This window comes from Gadus chalcogrammus, chromosome 8, assembly GCF_026213295.1.
Source record: "Gadus chalcogrammus isolate NIFS_2021 chromosome 8, NIFS_Gcha_1.0, whole genome shotgun sequence".
NCBI classification, from domain to species: domain Eukaryota; kingdom Metazoa; phylum Chordata; class Actinopteri; order Gadiformes; family Gadidae; genus Gadus; species Gadus chalcogrammus.
In genome coordinates, this window is record NC_079419.1 from 16,562,328 (window position 1) to 16,580,214 (window position 17,887).

Consider the following 17,887-nt stretch of genomic DNA (forward strand, 5'->3'; position numbering starts at 1 on the left):
GTGGGCGGCATCTCGCTCCGGTTCAAACCAATGACTGCTTCGAACGTCTAGTGGGTGCATCTCTAAAGGAGAAAGAAACAACCACTGATTGGTTGACAACGGAGAAAAGTTTCACCCACTGTACGTTCATACGTTCGGACCCTTGGATTTTGAAAGCTCTTCTCTCCGAGAAATCCACGTCCACGTCATGTCAGCTGAACTGCTGGATTGGTCACAGGTCGAGTCTCAATGAGGGTGGCAACAATGTATTTTAAATTGCAAATAGGTACCGCCATGGAACTTCTGCACGTTTACAACATAAAAACAATTGATTGAATTATGTTCGGAACATAATACAATTTTACATTTAACCTCAACATTTTAAATCTATTTAAACGCCACAGGTAGACTGCATAACCTGGTTATTCCGGTTGGAGTCGCCAGAGAGCAGTTCGTTCCTAAGGTCCACCACAGCATTTACGATATTCATTGGCCTGAGGGGTTGATCTGTTTTCTGAGTTCCACTGACGACTGACCTCTTTCTCCTTCCTTCTCACTCACTTACTGTCAAAGCCACATTTTTCTGGGCGTTCACTGATGACAAGCCATGTCTCTGTACAGAAATCTCATGTGGTTTTTAAAAGGAATAAAGGAGTATACAAGGTCAGTCCATGTTTTAACCTCCCAATGATGTATTGTAAGTATAGCTTCTTTTTTATTGCTGGAATAGATAGTTTCAGGCATTCGGAGGAAATCAGAGGCGGTGGTGTTGGGTGCTGAGTTGAGTGTTGAGTTTTGCTTGTATTTGCACCAGTTATTATTTAATATGAACCTTAGGATAAAATAACTGATATTGTTAGAACTAATTGATACATAATATGAACCTAAATATTATTTCAAATCTTCTGATACTTTAAGCACCAATTGTTCATTAACATGCACCTTAAGATAAAGGAAATGTACTTCTACTGTTTGCACCAATTGCTATTTGAACATAAAGAAAACTTTCCTATACTCCACATTTGAAAACGAGAATCATCCTTACATACTCACTTCCACACACACACACACACACACACACACACACACACACACACACACACACACACACACACACACACACACACACACACAAACACACACACACACACACACACACACCATGTGCCTTTGCCTCAAAATACAATAGCTCTATTCACAGCTGAAGTGCCTTGTCATTTACGCCTGTACAATCAATAGCAAACACATTTCAAAGGAGTTCCAAGTTTCCATTTTCAAAAAACAGTTCACGACTCGCACAGGTTTTGTTGTGTCGGCTTTCAACAGGTCAATAAAATGTAAAATATTTCCTGTTCCCTGATCCATTTCAGAGATGGGTACCAGTTGGCGTCTAGAGGCTTTGTAGTGGAAGACCTCGTTGTGTCTGCTGTGGGGAGGTCCTTCATGATCACTGGAGCTAACAGTGGCATCGGTAAAGAGACCGCCATGGCTATCGCAAAGAAAGGTACGCCCATGGAGACGGGGGGGCACTTTGGAATGTGTGGGGTATATAGCAGGGGTTGATACTGGGGTACTTTAACTTTGCAGTATTGTAACTATTCTGAGATATGCGTACTTGAGAGGAGTCATTCTATATTGTGGGTCTTGGACACAAGTGGGCGTGTCCACCTAGATGTGTGGATAGATCAGTCTAGCAGCCTACGAAGTGGACTGTAGCAAACGGTGCTCATTTAGGTGGAAACGCCAACTTGTGATGTCAGAAGAGGCTGAATTTCAGAACGGCTTGTATCGGCTAATCACACGCACACCTGGTGGTATAATATGACACCTTTAATCATCAACAAATACTTTTCTTCAAGGAATGACTGTTCCTTGACATATGATGATAAATAAGTACTACTCAGTACCTTAAGTTATTTTTACTAAACTAAACAACATATGATCATGTCCAACCCTTTCTTGGTTGCCAGGTGGGACCATCCACATGGTGTGTAGGAACAAGGATAAAGCTGAGGTGGCTAGGGCAGAGATTATCAGGGAATCTGGCAACCCAGTAAGTCTATTTTACTATCACTTAGTAGTTAAAACTGATGATTCAGCATTTTTAGAATCTGAAATATTAACTTAAAGACATACAGATGTCGTGCATGTGTCTACATATATGCAAGATGTTTGATGCTCATGCATATACATTTCTTGTGTTCAAATTTAAATTGAAATGTCTTAGTATATTAAATATGGACCACAAATATTAACTTTGGACTAGTATAGAAAAGGATACAAAAGTTGGCGCTGACTACATATGTGTTCAGGAAGTACATGTCCACATACTGGACATGTCGGAATCAAGCCAAGTGTGGGAGTTTGCAGAGAACTTCAAGAGGCAGTACCCCTCTTTAAATGTGCTGGTAAGAATCCAACATTTTACAAACTCTAGGCCGTGGATGATCTGTATTTCACATTTTTCAGTCATGCAATCTTTGTTTTGTTTTGTCAGATCAACAACGCAGGTTGTATTGTAAATAAGAGAGAGATGAACTCCAATGGACTTGAAAAGAACTTTGCTACAAACACTCTGGGTAAGAATATTCTCCTCTCTCTTGTATTGGGCAGAACATAGGGATGTACTGATACTGTTATATACCACTAGCCATGCAGAATCATAACAAAGTCCTATAACTTGGTAACCTATCCCGATTTTACAGAACAAATTTATCATGGGATTATTACCCAATTTAAGTGACAGATGTTTTTAATATCCGTGGCACGTTTGATTTGATATTGGATCGTTGTATATCTCTCAATATGAAACATATGAACATTTAGCTCAGCCAAGTAGACTTCTATTTGATTTTAGTCAAGCATCCGATAGATTGGACACACTGTGTTTGCATTCAAAGCGCCTGCTTCAGAATCTCTATTAGAGAGGCCATTGTTTTCCCTCCCCATCCTCCTCATCCTCGTCTCTCCAATCCCCCCCCCCAGGAGTTTACATCCTCACCCAGAGCCTCATCCCTCTCCTCCTGAAGAGCCGAGGTCCTAGGGTGGTACATAAACACACACACAAATGCACAAGCACACATACGCAAAAACACACACAGACACACACAGACAAACACACACACGTACACACAAACACTCATACTTAGATGCGCACAAAGAGCTTATCTTCCAGCTTCGTGACGCCATAATGTGAGTCTTGTTCGCCGTGCCGTGGCTGGTGTGTGAGCTCAAACACAGCGGGTCCTTTCTCTCTCTGCTCCTCCTCTGGTGGCCAGATCACCGTGTCCTCGGGAGGCATGCTGGTCCAGCGGCTCAGACCCCATAACCTCCAGTCACTGGGGGGGCACTTCTTCAAGGGCGCCCGGGTCTACGCCCAGAACAAGGTATAGAGGGTGATGTCAACCAGCTCCAGTGATATTCTGCATGAGTAAACTGTAATTGATGATTCAATGATTCATTTAGTCCAGAACTTATCCTTTCATATGAAGTTATATACCTCATCAATAATGCCATCACAAGTTTCCAGAGCCCAAAGTGATTCATTTAGGGTTAGCCCTTAACCCTTTCTGAAACTATCTGCTGGGTATTTTCACTAGACCTCAACAATTGAACAATGATAAAAATGATTAAAAAAAAGTGCAAGGAGCTGAGCTCCATGCACGAGTGTCTATGGATCAATGCTATGGTCACAACATGTTGTTCCTCACAGAGACAGCAGGTGGTGCTCACAGAACACTGGGCCAAAACCAACCTCGTCATCCACTTCTCTGTGATGCACCCTGGGTGGGCTGACACACCAGGTGAGGACCTCCTCTGCACACACACACACACACACACACACACACACACACACACACACACACACACACACACACACACACACACACACACACACAGACAGACAGACAGACAGACAGACAGACAGACAGACAGACAGACAGACAGACAGACAGACAGACAGACAGACAGACAGACAGACAGACAGACACAGACAGACAGACAGACAGACAGACAGACAGACAGACAGACAGACAGACAGACACAGAAACAGAAAGACAAGCCTGCGCATACACACAAAACACCATGAGTCCTTACGTATAGTTAGCCTTTGTTAAATTAGTGTGTGCAAGAGCACATATGCCGTTCTGTGAGTGACTGTGCGTTGGTACTTGTGGATGTGTCTTGTGTCTACCAAGATAATGGGATCCTTTGCATCTTTGTCTCTGCACCCATGTGTTTCTGTGTGTGTGTGTTTGAGAGTGTGTTGTCTGTGGTATCTGCTTCAGCTTTCATTTAAACTCTCCTTTCATGTGGACGGCGGTTGTGTTCACTGCTTGAGATTCTATTCAGGATTCACTTTCATTGTGAATCCAAGTGTATGCAACCTCATACATACAAGACACTTTGGGTAAAAGAAGCCACAAAATGGCACACATACTGGTCTTGTATTTGTATAGAAGGAAAACCATTATATAAATAGTATATATCATTACCATAAATACTGAATGGACATCCCGAGCCACCTTACCTTCATATAAGTTTGATTCCTACCTTCATGTTGTTTTACTGACCATTATATTCACTCTCGAACCCTCTCACATCACACAAACACACACACACTGAGTAGTGACGGCAATGTCTGGCTTCCTGTTCCATATGATTGCTCACTCCAAGCCGTGTCTGGGTCGATGCCCCAGTTCCGCCAGATGATGGGGGAGCGTCTGCGTACTCTGTGCGGTCCAAGGAGCAGACACTGTGGTGTGGCTGGCTCTTTCCGGGGCAGCTGCTGCCACACCCAGCGGCAGCTTCTACCAAGGTGGGCAATATATATCAAGAGAATACGACCTGTTCGCCGCCCCTAGTGCACGGATTGTCACTGGACATTTAAGACACTGTCAATAGTAGGCAAAGCAAATTAGTCAAGGTGGACCTCAACTGTCCATGCATATCTGACATATACAGGTTAAGTTTGCCTTTCTACCACTCATATTGAGTAAATATATATTGTTAAGGCTTTCATTTAGAAGATTTGTGTTACTTTTTACATTTAATTGTCACTGTCCTGTACTTCTGCAACACCGACATTTTTCACATAGGATGAATTTAGTGCATATTTGCTTAGTGCTTATTTTCTTAAATGGGTGAATACCCAGTGTATACATTTCTAAAGCTTTTGGGACAACCATGACATTCTGACAATTCTTTTGATTTCCAGATCGTAAGGTTGTCCCGACCCATCTGCCTATGGCTTGGACCTACAGTTCTACCAAAGACGTCCAGAAATTCCTAGCTCAGCTGGACACCCTGGCCCAGAAAACCAAGCCACAGCCCAAGCCCGCGGACCCCCAGCAAGGCAGCCCCACAGAACCCAGGCGGGCGCTGGAGGCCCAGCAGCTCGTATAGACCCACCCAACAGTTATTACATTAAGATCAACAAATGCCCTTTGTGTCATCTCAATAATAAATTACTTGAAGGTTGTTCGCTCGGTTGAACAGAAAAACCTTCAGATTAAATGTCTTGCTCTTGTTTGTTGTCACTGTCCTCTGTGCTCCGATTCAATTACCAAATGATACCATAGGGACCTTTGGAATAGTGCATTGGCCAAAACTGGATTGCAAAACAAATGGATAAAATTTTGCCATGACGCTATCACTTTCACAACATCACTCCTAGATCTCGATGCTACCTTAAGCAGTGGTGTCGCTTATGACGCACACTACAGAGCACGCAGAAGGCATAATAGGTGACATATGGTTGGCCATCAAGTCGTCATGGAAACATGCTGGAGCAGTAAGCAACAAGATCAATTTATGCACGCAACAAATGGCAGCACTGCAACCCAAAAAACAGACCTGTGTCTGTAACAAATGTCCTTATCCCAAGGGTAAAGTTGGAATAACTGATATTAACTTCAAATTTACACAAAAAAGGCGTACAATGTTTACTTTACCTGATGCATATTTTGTTCAAACCAGAATAACAGAATTTCAAACCTTTTGTTTGTAAAAAATAAATAAATGAATCAGTGTGGCACGTCACAACAAGCCGTTAGAATAACCATTCTTCAAATTTCCACGCAAACCCTTGAAATGGGCACACAGTTGCATAACTTTAGCTGTGCACAATAATTGGCACTAGTGCAGCACTGGGGATTACGGATCTAGAGACAAAAATATCTGTCTGAATTGGTTGAAAACCTCAGAGTATCAATACTCAGCATTTTTATTTCCTTTTGTACGAATCCACATTTACTGTTTTTAATAATTTTCTCTTTTTTTGACAGTATTGAAAACAAAAAACAAACAAAACAAAAGAAATGTGGTGCATTCACATTTTTCCCAAGGGATTCTTTGCAAGGTGGATCTCTACGAGGGTAAAACAGTGAAAAGCTTGAAGCTGCATCCATCCATGTTAAAACCAACAGAGGAACAAAGTTAAGAACAAGTGGGCCTCCATTTTAAATAATCTACCACACGTCATGGATTATTTTCTGCCTTGAATTTTATTCCATCCCCTTTTCTATCTGCTTCCATGGTCGTTGTTGTTGTTGTTGATGGGTATGTGTTTGTAGGAGATGTTGACTCAGCTTCCCGGTATTTATCTTTAAAAGAAAAAAAAACTCCAGTCCATGCGAAACAACAGTCCAAAAGGAAAAAAATAACAAAAACAAAAACAAAAAACTTTGCATCTCCTCCCCCCCCCACCCCCCCCCAACCCCACCCCTCCATCCACCTCCAGTCTCTGAACCACTCGGCTCCTTCTATGCAACGTAGGTGTAGACTTTGCGGTCCTCCGGCGTCCGTGCCAGGTATTCTCTTTCTATTAGTCCTTCTATACGCTTCTTGATGACCACGGGGCTGGGGAGGAAGCGGGATCGCAGCTGCTGGGTCACCTGTCCACGAGGAAAGACAAACCAAAAAAAACTGTTCATTCCTCTATCGAGCCTCATTGATGACTACCTTTCAAACAACGGTTCTGGATCGGTCACCCGGTTGTAATGAGCACTGTGTAAAATAATCACTGGTGGGTTTGTGTGTGGTGCCTTCAGCTCGGTACAAGGAGCTTGGTAAACACTTTATTCAGATAATGGTCCATTTCTTAAATTCCCCTTCCCTGTGAGTTTGGGCAAATAATCCTCCAGACAAACCAAACATAGGCATTAGCCATTCTACCATCGATTAAGTTATATTTCTACCAGCTCACAACTTGGATATACAGGTAAAGGACCAGGATCAGTAGAAAATCAGGAAACATTTTATGATGTTGGTTTTTCTCTTACACAAAGTTATTCTACATTATACATTTGTGGTTGAGGATATTAAAACCTACAATGAGAATGTGTGTGCGTGTCTGTGTGCGTGTACCTCGGCCACCAGGACGTTGTGCTGCATCTTCTTCCTGGATTTCATGATGCGAACAATGGCTGCCTCGATCTCGTGCTTGCGGTCGTCGTCCACCTTCTGTCGGGTCTCTTTCCTCTCGGGGTCCGACTCGCCTTGCTTAGCAGCCACTGGCGGGAGGAAACCGGAGGAGACGGGTGGCGGGCATTAGGGAAGCTTTGAAACAGTGTTTCACTGAGATTCCCCAACCAGGGGGAAATAGAGTAACCGTGTGGTTCCCAGCGGATGAAGGAAAGTGGGTTAAATCAAGGTTAAGTCTTGAGACATGAACATGAGACTTCTCTATACTGCTGCAGTCGGAACAATTAGCCTAGATAGCGACTGTCAAAAAAGTAGCTTCTACAGGACAGAATGTGCTTTAGAGAAGTTTTCTATCCACAGAAATATGCATATTGTCCATCCAATTCTGGGGTGCTGCTGCTGAATCGCTCATATCCGCCTCTCTGTCCGTCCTAACGGACGCCACCAGACATCCTTCAGGTAGACAGGATTCCAGAGGGTCGGGAAGGGCTGCCCTAGTGGCCGGACCGCAGCGCTGCACCCACCTGTTTGTATTTTAACTCTGTGTAGTTTGGAGGTGAACTGATCGTTGACTGTAAACATGTGGCCGTTCTCGATCTCCTTGGACTTTGGCTCCTTGGTGAGCACCCTCTGGGTGGGCTTCCCGCAGGCCAGCGACTGCAGAGCCCGCACCAACTCCCTCTCAGGGATGTCCGTCTCCTGCTGGATCTCCTGTTGAGGGGCAGGAGGAGGGACAGCGGCTTACAGACATGTCACAGAAACCTGAACAGATATAAACTACACTTTGTTCGTTCAAGAGCCTTACATGAAAACGTATACTCAGATGATGAACTTTTCGTAAGGTTTTATCAATCCGTTAGTTTTTAAATGTTTTTTGAGTCTTGTTGTCTTGCATATTTAATACAGTAGACACTGCATGTCCAAAATGGTTTGACTTTACGTCTAATGTAATCCAATTAAAATAATAATAATCTATAAAATAAAAAATGACCTCAACCCTATAAAATACATGCACAAATATGTATAAACAAATCCCTGCATGGCCTTAATCCATGTTAAAGGGGAGCTGGAGGGAGGGTGGGTGGGGCCGTACCTCAAAGGTGGACTTGTCTCTGTTGTTGAACAGCATTAGGATGGTCATCTGGAAGGTGGACACCTGAAGTATGTGCTTGCGTGTGTTGGAGCCCGTCACCTGGGCCCCGCCCACGCCTACTTCAGACCCATCCTCCTGCAGAAGAAGTCAATGTCAGAGGACATTAAAACATAGTAATAATGATAATAGTGCATGAATGATCAGACGGGTGGCAAAGGCCAGAGGATTTCAGATGGACCTGCAAAGGCATCCCTCCATGTCAGATCCAACCATCCAACGAACACCCCCTAATTAATGGAAGCACGGGAAGGGAAGAACCCGACTTGTGTCGGGCTTGTTGGGCACATTATCTAGATGGCTTTGCATCATGCTGCGCCATATGAGTCTTGATTATGTCGATGCTAAAGAGAAACCCGTAATCTTTATTTAGGTCGATACCTTCTTGATAGCTCCATAGAAGGTGGCGTTGAGGTCCGCTGAACCCATGTGGTGCTGGAGTGTGAGCTGCCGACCGCTGTGCTTGGCCAGGTAAAACCTGCAACATACAGTCCCAGCAGACAGGCTCACTACCGGCACTGAGGACAGTCAACACACAAATGTCTTTGACCAACTGAGCAGCCCTACCTTCTGAAGACCTCGAAGGCGTGTCTGGGGGAGGGAGGGATAGTGCACTTGGGTGTGGCTGACTGCGTGGGCCAGTAGCCTGTAGTGAGGACTCTGACTGTGAGGTCGACACCACCGAGAGACACCTGAGACCAAAAGGAGGAGAGAAGTAGAGTTAGAAATCCACAGAATCACACAAAGCCTTGGCTTGCCACTAGAACCGGCCAAATCCCACTTCGTCACAAAACAGGTGTGAGCCCCCAGTTTGGCCTCCCCTTTAAATAAACAAGCTGTATGAAGCCATTGTTAGGTCAACTGCATCAACTGTTGTCTCTACACAAGCATGAAGCTTAGAGCATGAGGCGCTAAGCATTGTCATTACCCCGGTGGACTGCAAGTGTTGCCTGAACTCATCCATAGTGGTGTTTGAGATGCTCATGTCTCTGAACATCCCTTCCAGTTTGGAGGTGAACTGACAGCCACATTCCGTCTGCAAATAGAATATGAAGGGACACTTTAGACTCCAACCGACCAATCACAACATAGACGCATCGAACAGACACACAGAAAAAACCTTTGCTCTTTACCTTGAGCTTTGAGATCATGTTCTTCTCCGAGTCGTCCGAGACGCTCTTGTTGGTGAGCAGCCGGCGGGCCAGGTGCTGCTTGTAGTACCTCTCGAACACGTCCTTCTCCTGCATGAACCTGAACAGCACCATGGCCTTGTCCAGGATGGACTCCACCTCCTGCTCCGTAAGCTGGGGGAAACAAAATGAACAATAAACATGAAATATTTAACTGTATTTTGCTCTGTACAAACACACTGCAGTGTCCAGCTATCATTTAGAATGAGTAATTAGCTCTTTTTTCCCCCCCATTCAGAACAAGCCAACTGTCATTCAAATGTGTATTGTTTATATATTTTCAGATGAAAATATGTCCCATACCCCTTTGACTCCCTTCTTCAGCTTATCGTCAATGAAGAGCGACAGGTACTCAGGCGAGCGGGAGTTTAGGTTGAGGAAATACTCAAAGTCTCCCGCGATGGTCTGCTTGAAGAGTCTGTCGTTGTTGAAAGACTCCAGAAGGAAGCGGTCAAATCGTGTCTTTAAGTCCAAGAGGCCCTGTGAGAATTTAAAATAGCACAGTACAGTAACATCTGTAAATCATCCAGCTCTAATATGAGTAAGTTGTCTAAGCTAAGTTAGATGTCATTTCCTTTGTGCTCTTTAAGACAGGCCTACCTGAATGTAGTCCACTGGGTTCTTTCCCTCTCCCTCCTCGGACACCAGAGCCTTGCCCTGCTCTCGGAGGTAGGAACTCATACACTCGCACATGGTCTTCAGGCCGTTAGGAACGCGGCTAAATAGTTTGTACATGCAACCCAGGTCTGGACGATGAGAGTCAAAAGCAAAACCGTTGGTAAACAGGCCATAAAATGTACCAACAACATCAATGTAAAGACACTACAAGGTGACGCTGGGACGCGTTTGATTTTCAGTTACCTTCGGTCTTGCCGTTCTTCAGCATATGAACCAGGCCGGAGTTCTCCATCTCCACGATGGTCTTCATGTGTTTGGAGATGAGCTCCCGCTCCACCACCTTTACGATGGGCTCCTCTGTCGTCTTGTCCAGGCAGTGCATGACGCGCTCAATCTCCTCGTTGATGCGCGCCTCCACCTTCTTGATGTACACACTGGCACTGTTCTCCGCCAGGAACTTCTGGCTCTCCATCTGGTGCAGACGAGGGGAATGATGACTAACGTTAGGCACCAGGAGAGGCTTGCCCGCGTTGACAACAAACAAGACAGGATCAACTCACTTGGAAGAATTCAGCGGACATATCCAAGAAGGGACCCTCAAAGTCCTCCTCGTAGACCGACCTTCCTTCCAGGCCCAGGATCATCAGCATCTGACAGGCATTCCGGATCGCTCCTCTGCAACATTACGACGTACAGTGGGTTACGATTAAAGAGTTATGCGTGAGAGTTGTGCTGGACGACCAAACAACCCAGTCGTAAGCTACAAGTTTGGTTGACCCCGTCCTACCTGTCCACCACCTCCCCTTTCCTCTCGCGCGCGATCATGTCCAGAAGGGTCTGTCGGAGGTGGTCTCGGATGCAGCCGTAGCGCACCACCTGGTCTCTGAAGATGATGAGGCCCAGGTTGTACACGTTCTCTACGTTGTTCTGCTGGACGTATACCCGGTCCTGGGTTGCCACAGAAAGAGAGTAGAGGAGGGAGAAGGTGGAGAGGAGAAAATAAAATGGAACAGATTGTGTCAAAGAGCTGCATGTCCACAATCAACCTATTTATATTCATGCATGTTTAGCACAAAGCTTTACCCAGGAGTAAGTATGCACAGAAAGGTGCCATGGGGCATGCCATTGCAGCACTTTTAATAATATGCTTGGAACAGCAATTTCTAATGAATCTGCTTCCATCACAAGTGATAAATACACCACATCATACAATACGCTGTGTGGTTCCAGCAATCCCAAGGAAAAGATAAAATTAGATCAGTCTCTTACTGGAGATACTGCACCAGGAGTGCATCTGGTGGACTACAGCAAAGTAGAAACTCTCTTCATGTGGTTAAGTGTGCGTGTCTCTCTCTCTCTCCTTGAGATTGCTGCCTTAACACAGAGCTTGCAACAAGTAATCGAGAGCTCTGGCTCTGCACCAGTTAAATGCCCCAAAGCCAACTGCCCAGCCAATGATTGGAGCGAAGGAGGTGTTGTTAGGAAAGTAAAAAGGTTGCCTTGAGTTATAACTAACCAAAGGGGGCTCCCCTTACACACAACCCTATGAACACTTTGGGGGGCTGGCCTACGAGAATAAATCAGTTGGGCTGGTTGCTTAAGAAAACTAATAGCATATTCACAACAAGCTAACAGAGGCCCTTTGTCTGGCTTTGAAAAGCACCCTAGGGTCCTCCAGCCAAAGTCCAGCTAAAGGATGTAGGTAGTGCTGGGAAGTAAATGACACAATGGACTGGCTCCTCTATTCCGTAAATTATTCATGCAATACTCCTAGGGTTCAGTTGAACCCATTAATGTAATACCTCGAGAAATCACTGCCTCTTAAAAGACAGAAGCTACATTATCATGTATGTGTGTCTGACAAACCAGACAAAGCGTCAAACGCTTACCATATACATAAGGATGTCTCTGATCATGACCATGGCGGTCTGATGGTCGTTCCACGCTTGGTTCAGTGTTTGCAGAAAGTTATTGTTGAGGGAGTTCAGGACATCTTCTCGTACCTGAAGTGAAAGGTCAGAAAAGTAGCATCCCACATCAGTTATGCAAACTGTAGAAAACAATTTAGGAGCTCAGACTTCATAGTAAGCATGACTTCAAAATAGCTTTTAAACGCCTTTGGGGTCTACTCATGTTGCTATTTTGGAAACAAATGTTGAAACGTTAGTTTGTCAAGCGCAGCTCCTTACTTTATTGATGAGGTGTTCCGTGACGACCTCTCGCAAGCCTGTGTAGAGCTTCTCCCCGTGCTTGTGGAGCACCATGGTGTAGGCATTCCTGTACAGCTCCTCAAAGCTCAGCCCACTGTTGTTCTTCCTCTGAATCTCCTGGATGGCATTCTTGAGAAGGTCCCAGATGTTGTTTACGTACTTTTCATCCATTGTCATCTGAAAAGAATAAGATGGTAGTACTTATTGCAATTGCACCTATTTGTCACAATTTTAAGTAGGGACCAATATTACCAATAGTGCTATTGCATTTGATTTTCTTTATTTACTGTTTTGTCAATATTATTGTTCATTGTTATTCAAAGGATTTTTAGAAAAAACACAACAATTTATGGTTAATATTTTTTGCGCAATTATGTTAATTATTTCATTATTATTTTAGCAGGTATATCAACCGATGTGTAGGTCAGAACAATTAAAAAGAAATTGACATAAACACTAGATTATTTCAAATAATATACATATCTTCTAGCTGATGGCTAGTTTTCTTATGTTTGAGATCAAGTAGGGGGAAATAATACTTATTCATGTTGTGTGATGATAGGCTACCTGTCAGAGACGATATTGTGACAGTAATAAGCCGAGGCTACTAGAAACACACGCTTTGGGAACATTATTATATATATGTTTGCATGTGACAATCCTAATATCAAATAATACAGTATAACATAATAGTTCACATATTAAACTAGCAGACAATTCTTTGATTACAGATAGGGAAGAGAGCAGAGCTTTTATAGCCTGCATGTAAAACAGACAACTGCCCCACCTGAATTTACCTACAGGTTTGAGATGATGGAAAAGAGAAAGTTGCATTATGCCACACTAGGTATGACATTTTGGTATAGCCCAATGTAATAATTAATTACAATGCATTGTGTTTTGAGGGATGTGTGTGTGTGTGTGTGTGTGGGGGGGGGTGATATATTTTAATCATAACCTTGCCAAGAAGTAGACAGACAGATATTTCAGAGCCATGGTGTCTTACAATAAACTCAGATAGTCAATTAGATAACGGAAATGCCATGGAACCTTATCCAGTTAAACAATAACAAGTATCCAAAGGACACAGCGTCATCTACAAAACACTAGGCATGCAGCTTCATCGATCGATGGTACATTATAATCTTGATTTGACATCCCCACTCTGGGCCTCCTCCACTTACTAACGCCCGACACTTTTAATGTCCGGTAAAGGGACGAAACCAGCCCGACTCGATCATCCCATAAATCTTAATTCAGGATGCATCGGTCGTTGAGGCAGGCCTGCATTTCTCACTCCATTGGCAACTAACGGTCCTGAGGCACAACAACCACAGTGATCGCACGTCCACTATTACAATCACACCTTTAGTAAACCGTGTTCTTGGATAGGGGGACAATTATGTGTCTTGTAGGGTAACGTTATTAACCCAGCCAGTTCACCGCACCAACAAGACGGAGCAAATGACAATTGCAGACAACAAAGTATCGTAAACATTCATAATTCCGTTGGATCGAGACACGATCCACCAACGTTACACAAGCTTCAACCAAGGTTGACGAAAATCAAAACTGTTCATAATGTCACTCCGTTATAAACAGTGGGTCACAAACATGAACGATAGCGAACTAAAGTTAGCCGCTAAGGCTATTAGCTAGCCTCTGATGCTAAACCACTACGTACTAGCCACAGTCAGAGGGGGCTAGCACACGGGCCTGTTAGCCTCCGACTCAACCATCCTGACACACCAGCACTTCGCCTCCTTTACTCTCATATTCTTAAGACGGCGCAGACATTATGGAACCTGGACGCCAACCCATGGCAACTATAATGCACAGCCACTCGGATACCCTCCCCCACTTGGTACAATAAATACAACTGTCTGACGGTGGATTTAACTTTAAAAGCCTAGGATCCATCTCACAGTCGTGCAGCTAGCTCAGTTAGCACCAGCTAGCTCAGCGATCCCTCATCCCCGGCCTTCGAGTCTCGTAGTGAGGGGCAGAGCGACGCGGCTGCCGGCGGTCACTTACAGGAAAAGCTCGTATCCTCATCTTGGTATCCCTCTTAGTGCCGCCTTTGAGACTGGACATAATTGGTTAGCACGACTCTCGTTTCTAAGTTAACATGAAAGGCAAGTGATATTATTTTCCAGGTGATGGAAAGTGGTGTGGATGTCCTAGACGTCCCGTTTAGGAACACGGTCTGGCTGTATTTTCTGCTCTGTTGTTGACACTCGCTCGCTGTCCAATCTGGGAGCTAACGTTAGCTAGTCGCAGTGATGGCGGACAGCGATCTTCCACTGCGCAACGACCAACTCGCGCGAGAGGAAACTTTAGAGACTGACAGGTGCATGCTACAGGTTGACACGTCCCTCTGACTGGGACGGTGACATTTGACATCAGCACTGTTGTTTTGATTAATTAAATAGATCATTGCGAATTAATTGAGACTGTACTTAAAGTGTTGGAAAATTAGATCAATATGATTGAATACATAGGCTGATGTCAAAATTATTTAATAAATACAAAAGAATAAGAATAAATCAGTATTTTCAAGACATTCAAGAATGTGCGTGAGCGTGTGTCCACTTTAGCCTATGAATAATATAGTAGGCCTAGCTCTAAACTACTGTCATGGCAGTTGCAGTATTATAACAAACGAGTTAAAAAAAAAAAAAACATGTACCACTGAACGTTATTGTAAAATATCGATGTATTTTCTAAAAGAAACATCCACTGGTTAATGTGCTTGTCATGCCCCAATTATCCAACGGATGGCGCTATAGTGTTTGTTTTGCAGCTTCTCCTCATCCACACCCGACCACGTGCGTTTGCGCTCCCCATGTACGTGACACCAAAGTATAAGAATTCCCTACAAATTCAATTTCCCCAAGTTTCCTTTTGACCCGGTGCCAACACAGCAACACTGCAGGTGTAATTTAATTTACGTAGGGCCGACCTTGAAGCGGCAAACGGAGGCCAGACTGAATCCAAATTGAACGGTGAGAGGGGATGGGGCCAGAGGCAGAGCTAAATGGGCTTCTAGCTTAACTAGCATCATGTCCTTCCTTTGTATTTTTTCTATTTGTCTTTCACGTATGGATATTTTACCAAACAATACAACGTGGCCTACTACAATGGGCACTATTATATAAGACAACTCGTGGGTTGTTAAATTAATGAAAAGCGGTTGCGAGGACAGGATGGGGTCTTTAGGGTTGCTTGAATTATAATCCTACTAAGACGTTTAAATAGCCAACCTGACAACTGTAGGCTATTAAAAAAAATTAGCGCCTTTTTAGTAAAAGGAGGTCAAAATAATTGTATTTTATGATTGCCCATAGTACTTGGAAAACATGTTTGATTTTGCTTATGCATTATTTGTAAGCAATAATCAAATAATGTTAATTGCTTAAAGCCTCAAGTGTGTGTGTGTGTGTGTGTGTGTGTGTGTGTGTGTGTGTGTGTGTGTGTGTGTGTGTGTGTGTGTGTGTGTGTGTGTGTGTGTGTGTGTGTGTGTGTGTGTGAGAGAGAGATCTAATAAACTCCAGCCAGCGACCACGACCCTGACCCGGAATATGTAAGTTATGACACACCTAATAATGTGATCCCATCTGTTGACCATAGCGGCCATCGCTGTTCCCTTACATCATGAAGGACGCAAATCAGCCACTGTGAAAAATATCCTGGTTTGGTATTCAATATTGGTCATTTCATGTAAATATAAGGCCTCAGAGGTTGCACATTTTTGCAGACCTCTGACTCACTTGGTTGGCAAGGGAACAAACACATGGTGTAATTAGCCTTGGAAAAAAATGGAAAACTACTCTAGCCTTTTTTTTCTGACCATGCAAAAACATCCATCAAAAGAATAACTTTGTGGGGGGGGGAAAGTCTGAGTTTTCTTCAACACAATGTGGTCAAGATTTGATTATTACTTCACACTATCCTACTATAATTGCTTTGTTATGGAGCATCTCAAATAACAACCTGTAAGGTTTTCCAGCAGCTGAACTTTAATGACAAAGTTCTCCAAAGCCACATTCTCTCCCAGCCTCATGACTCGGTAATCACAGCCTATCGCCTTCTCCTTCATCTTCTTCTTTTTCCTATCTAGTCTTCTGTCTTTCATTCTCTCTTGAACGTTGCTCTCGTTTGGACCTTCATCTCTACCTCTCGATCATCTTCCAATCAAGGGGAATCTGGCCAGGGAATCAGTCTGTTATTTATGGCACAGGACCTTGCCAGATTGACCTAAAATACAATTATTTCTTGTGCATGACCTCGCTAGCTATTTTTTGTATAAAAAAAAAAATCTGATTTTACATTTGTTGAAATGTTGAATTTAGTTGCTAGGTTACTAAAAGAAGGGTATTGCTGTAAAAAAAAAAAATCTACTTAGAGCTTGGCTAGCAGAATACTATTTATTTTTAATTATTTATTATTTACTTAATCCCAGTCATTCAACAGTCATAGTTTTGATATTGTAGCAATATTATCTTGGTTTTAAAAGTCGGATTCCATACTTTCTGTTTTAATCCTTAGCATTGACAGCATTTTTACGCAAAATGTACAATTCATTTTCAAAGAAATTAATACAGTTCCAGTGTCTTCTTGTCCTTATAATGGGTGATTGGCCAGTGGCATTTAACCCTAATTAAGCCAGACTTTGGCATGCATGCATCTTGTTTCTTTGAACAATGAACAATCCTTTCATACCACGGCTATCACTCCTGATAACTGTAATCTGTAATCATCATCTCTGTCTTACATTCACATATCTAGTGGGAAGCGATGACTATTAGTCTGCATCTAATGCCCAATTTTCAACACCTTTGCTGAAATGCTTCATAAACAGGCACAGGGTTATCACGGTATTGGACTGGTTCTTTCTAGCATGCCCAATGTAGGTCAAATATAAGGACAAGCACCATATTGAGTGAATCTTACTTAACCTTTGAGTAGAGATGTTATTTAAATCCATTTTAAGTCATGATATTAATTGTAATATACTTTTTTATATAATTTTTTGGTTGTATTTTATAATAAAATTGGAAGAGGTCAATCAGAAATGTAATTGGTGAGTAATTAATCAGGGACAAGTAACTACTGGTCTGGCTACGTTGTAGCAGATCTTGGACGGTTGAGAGCTTGGGCCGGTAACCAAAAACTGAAGGGGCAGAGTAACACCCTGTTTCCTGTCACATTGTTGTGTTTTTTAATCCATTTTAGAAATCTAAAATCTGAGATGTGAGACTAGGGAATCATAAAAAAAATCATGTCTTGTCTTGAATTCACTTCCAGTCACTGAT

The 17,887-nt window shown here is 43.2% G+C and overlaps 1 protein-coding gene and 1 pseudogene across 2 annotated transcripts; one reads left to right on the forward strand and one right to left on the reverse strand.

Moving 5' to 3' along the window:
* Positions 1-586: 586 nt before the first annotated feature.
* LOC130387607 (dehydrogenase/reductase SDR family member 12-like) lies at positions 587-5,498 on the forward strand (annotated as a pseudogene).
* Positions 5,499-6,705: 1,207 nt separating this feature from the next.
* LOC130387608 (cullin-3-like) lies at positions 6,706-14,904 on the reverse strand. 2 transcript variants are annotated; one of them, XM_056596783.1, is made up of 16 exons: positions 14,607-14,904; positions 12,552-12,749; positions 12,252-12,365; positions 11,150-11,310; positions 10,923-11,037; positions 10,606-10,834; positions 10,345-10,490; positions 10,048-10,224; positions 9,688-9,858; positions 9,483-9,590; positions 9,122-9,246; positions 8,936-9,032; positions 8,498-8,635; positions 7,929-8,115; positions 7,348-7,493; positions 6,706-6,875 (listed from the first exon to the last, which is right to left on the reverse strand). In XM_056596783.1, the coding sequence occupies exons 1-16, from the start codon at positions 14,664-14,666 to the stop codon at positions 6,744-6,746; spliced, it is 2,304 nt and encodes a 767-aa protein (XP_056452758.1). In that variant the 5' UTR covers positions 14,667-14,904; the 3' UTR covers positions 6,706-6,743. The 2 variants fall into 2 exon arrangements, with proteins under 2 accessions (XP_056452758.1, XP_056452759.1); XM_056596784.1 differs by having other exon boundaries at positions 8,498-8,632; positions 14,607-14,903.
* Positions 14,905-17,887: the final 2,983 nt, after the last annotated feature.

Bases quoted from the DNA above. Each gene is read 5' to 3' on its own strand.
- LOC130387608 (XM_056596783.1), bottom strand. From the start codon at position 14,666: ATGTCCAGTCTCAAAGGCGGCACTAAGAGGGATACCAAGATGAGGATA. The intron at 11,038-11,149 runs GTAGGACGGGGT...GTAATGTTGCAG, and splicing joins AAAGGGGAGGTGGTGGACAG to AGGAGCGATCCGGAATGCCT. The intron at 8,636-8,935 runs GTATCGACCTAA...TGACTTCTTCTG, and splicing joins TCTATGGAGCTATCAAGAAG to CAGGAGGATGGGTCTGAAGT.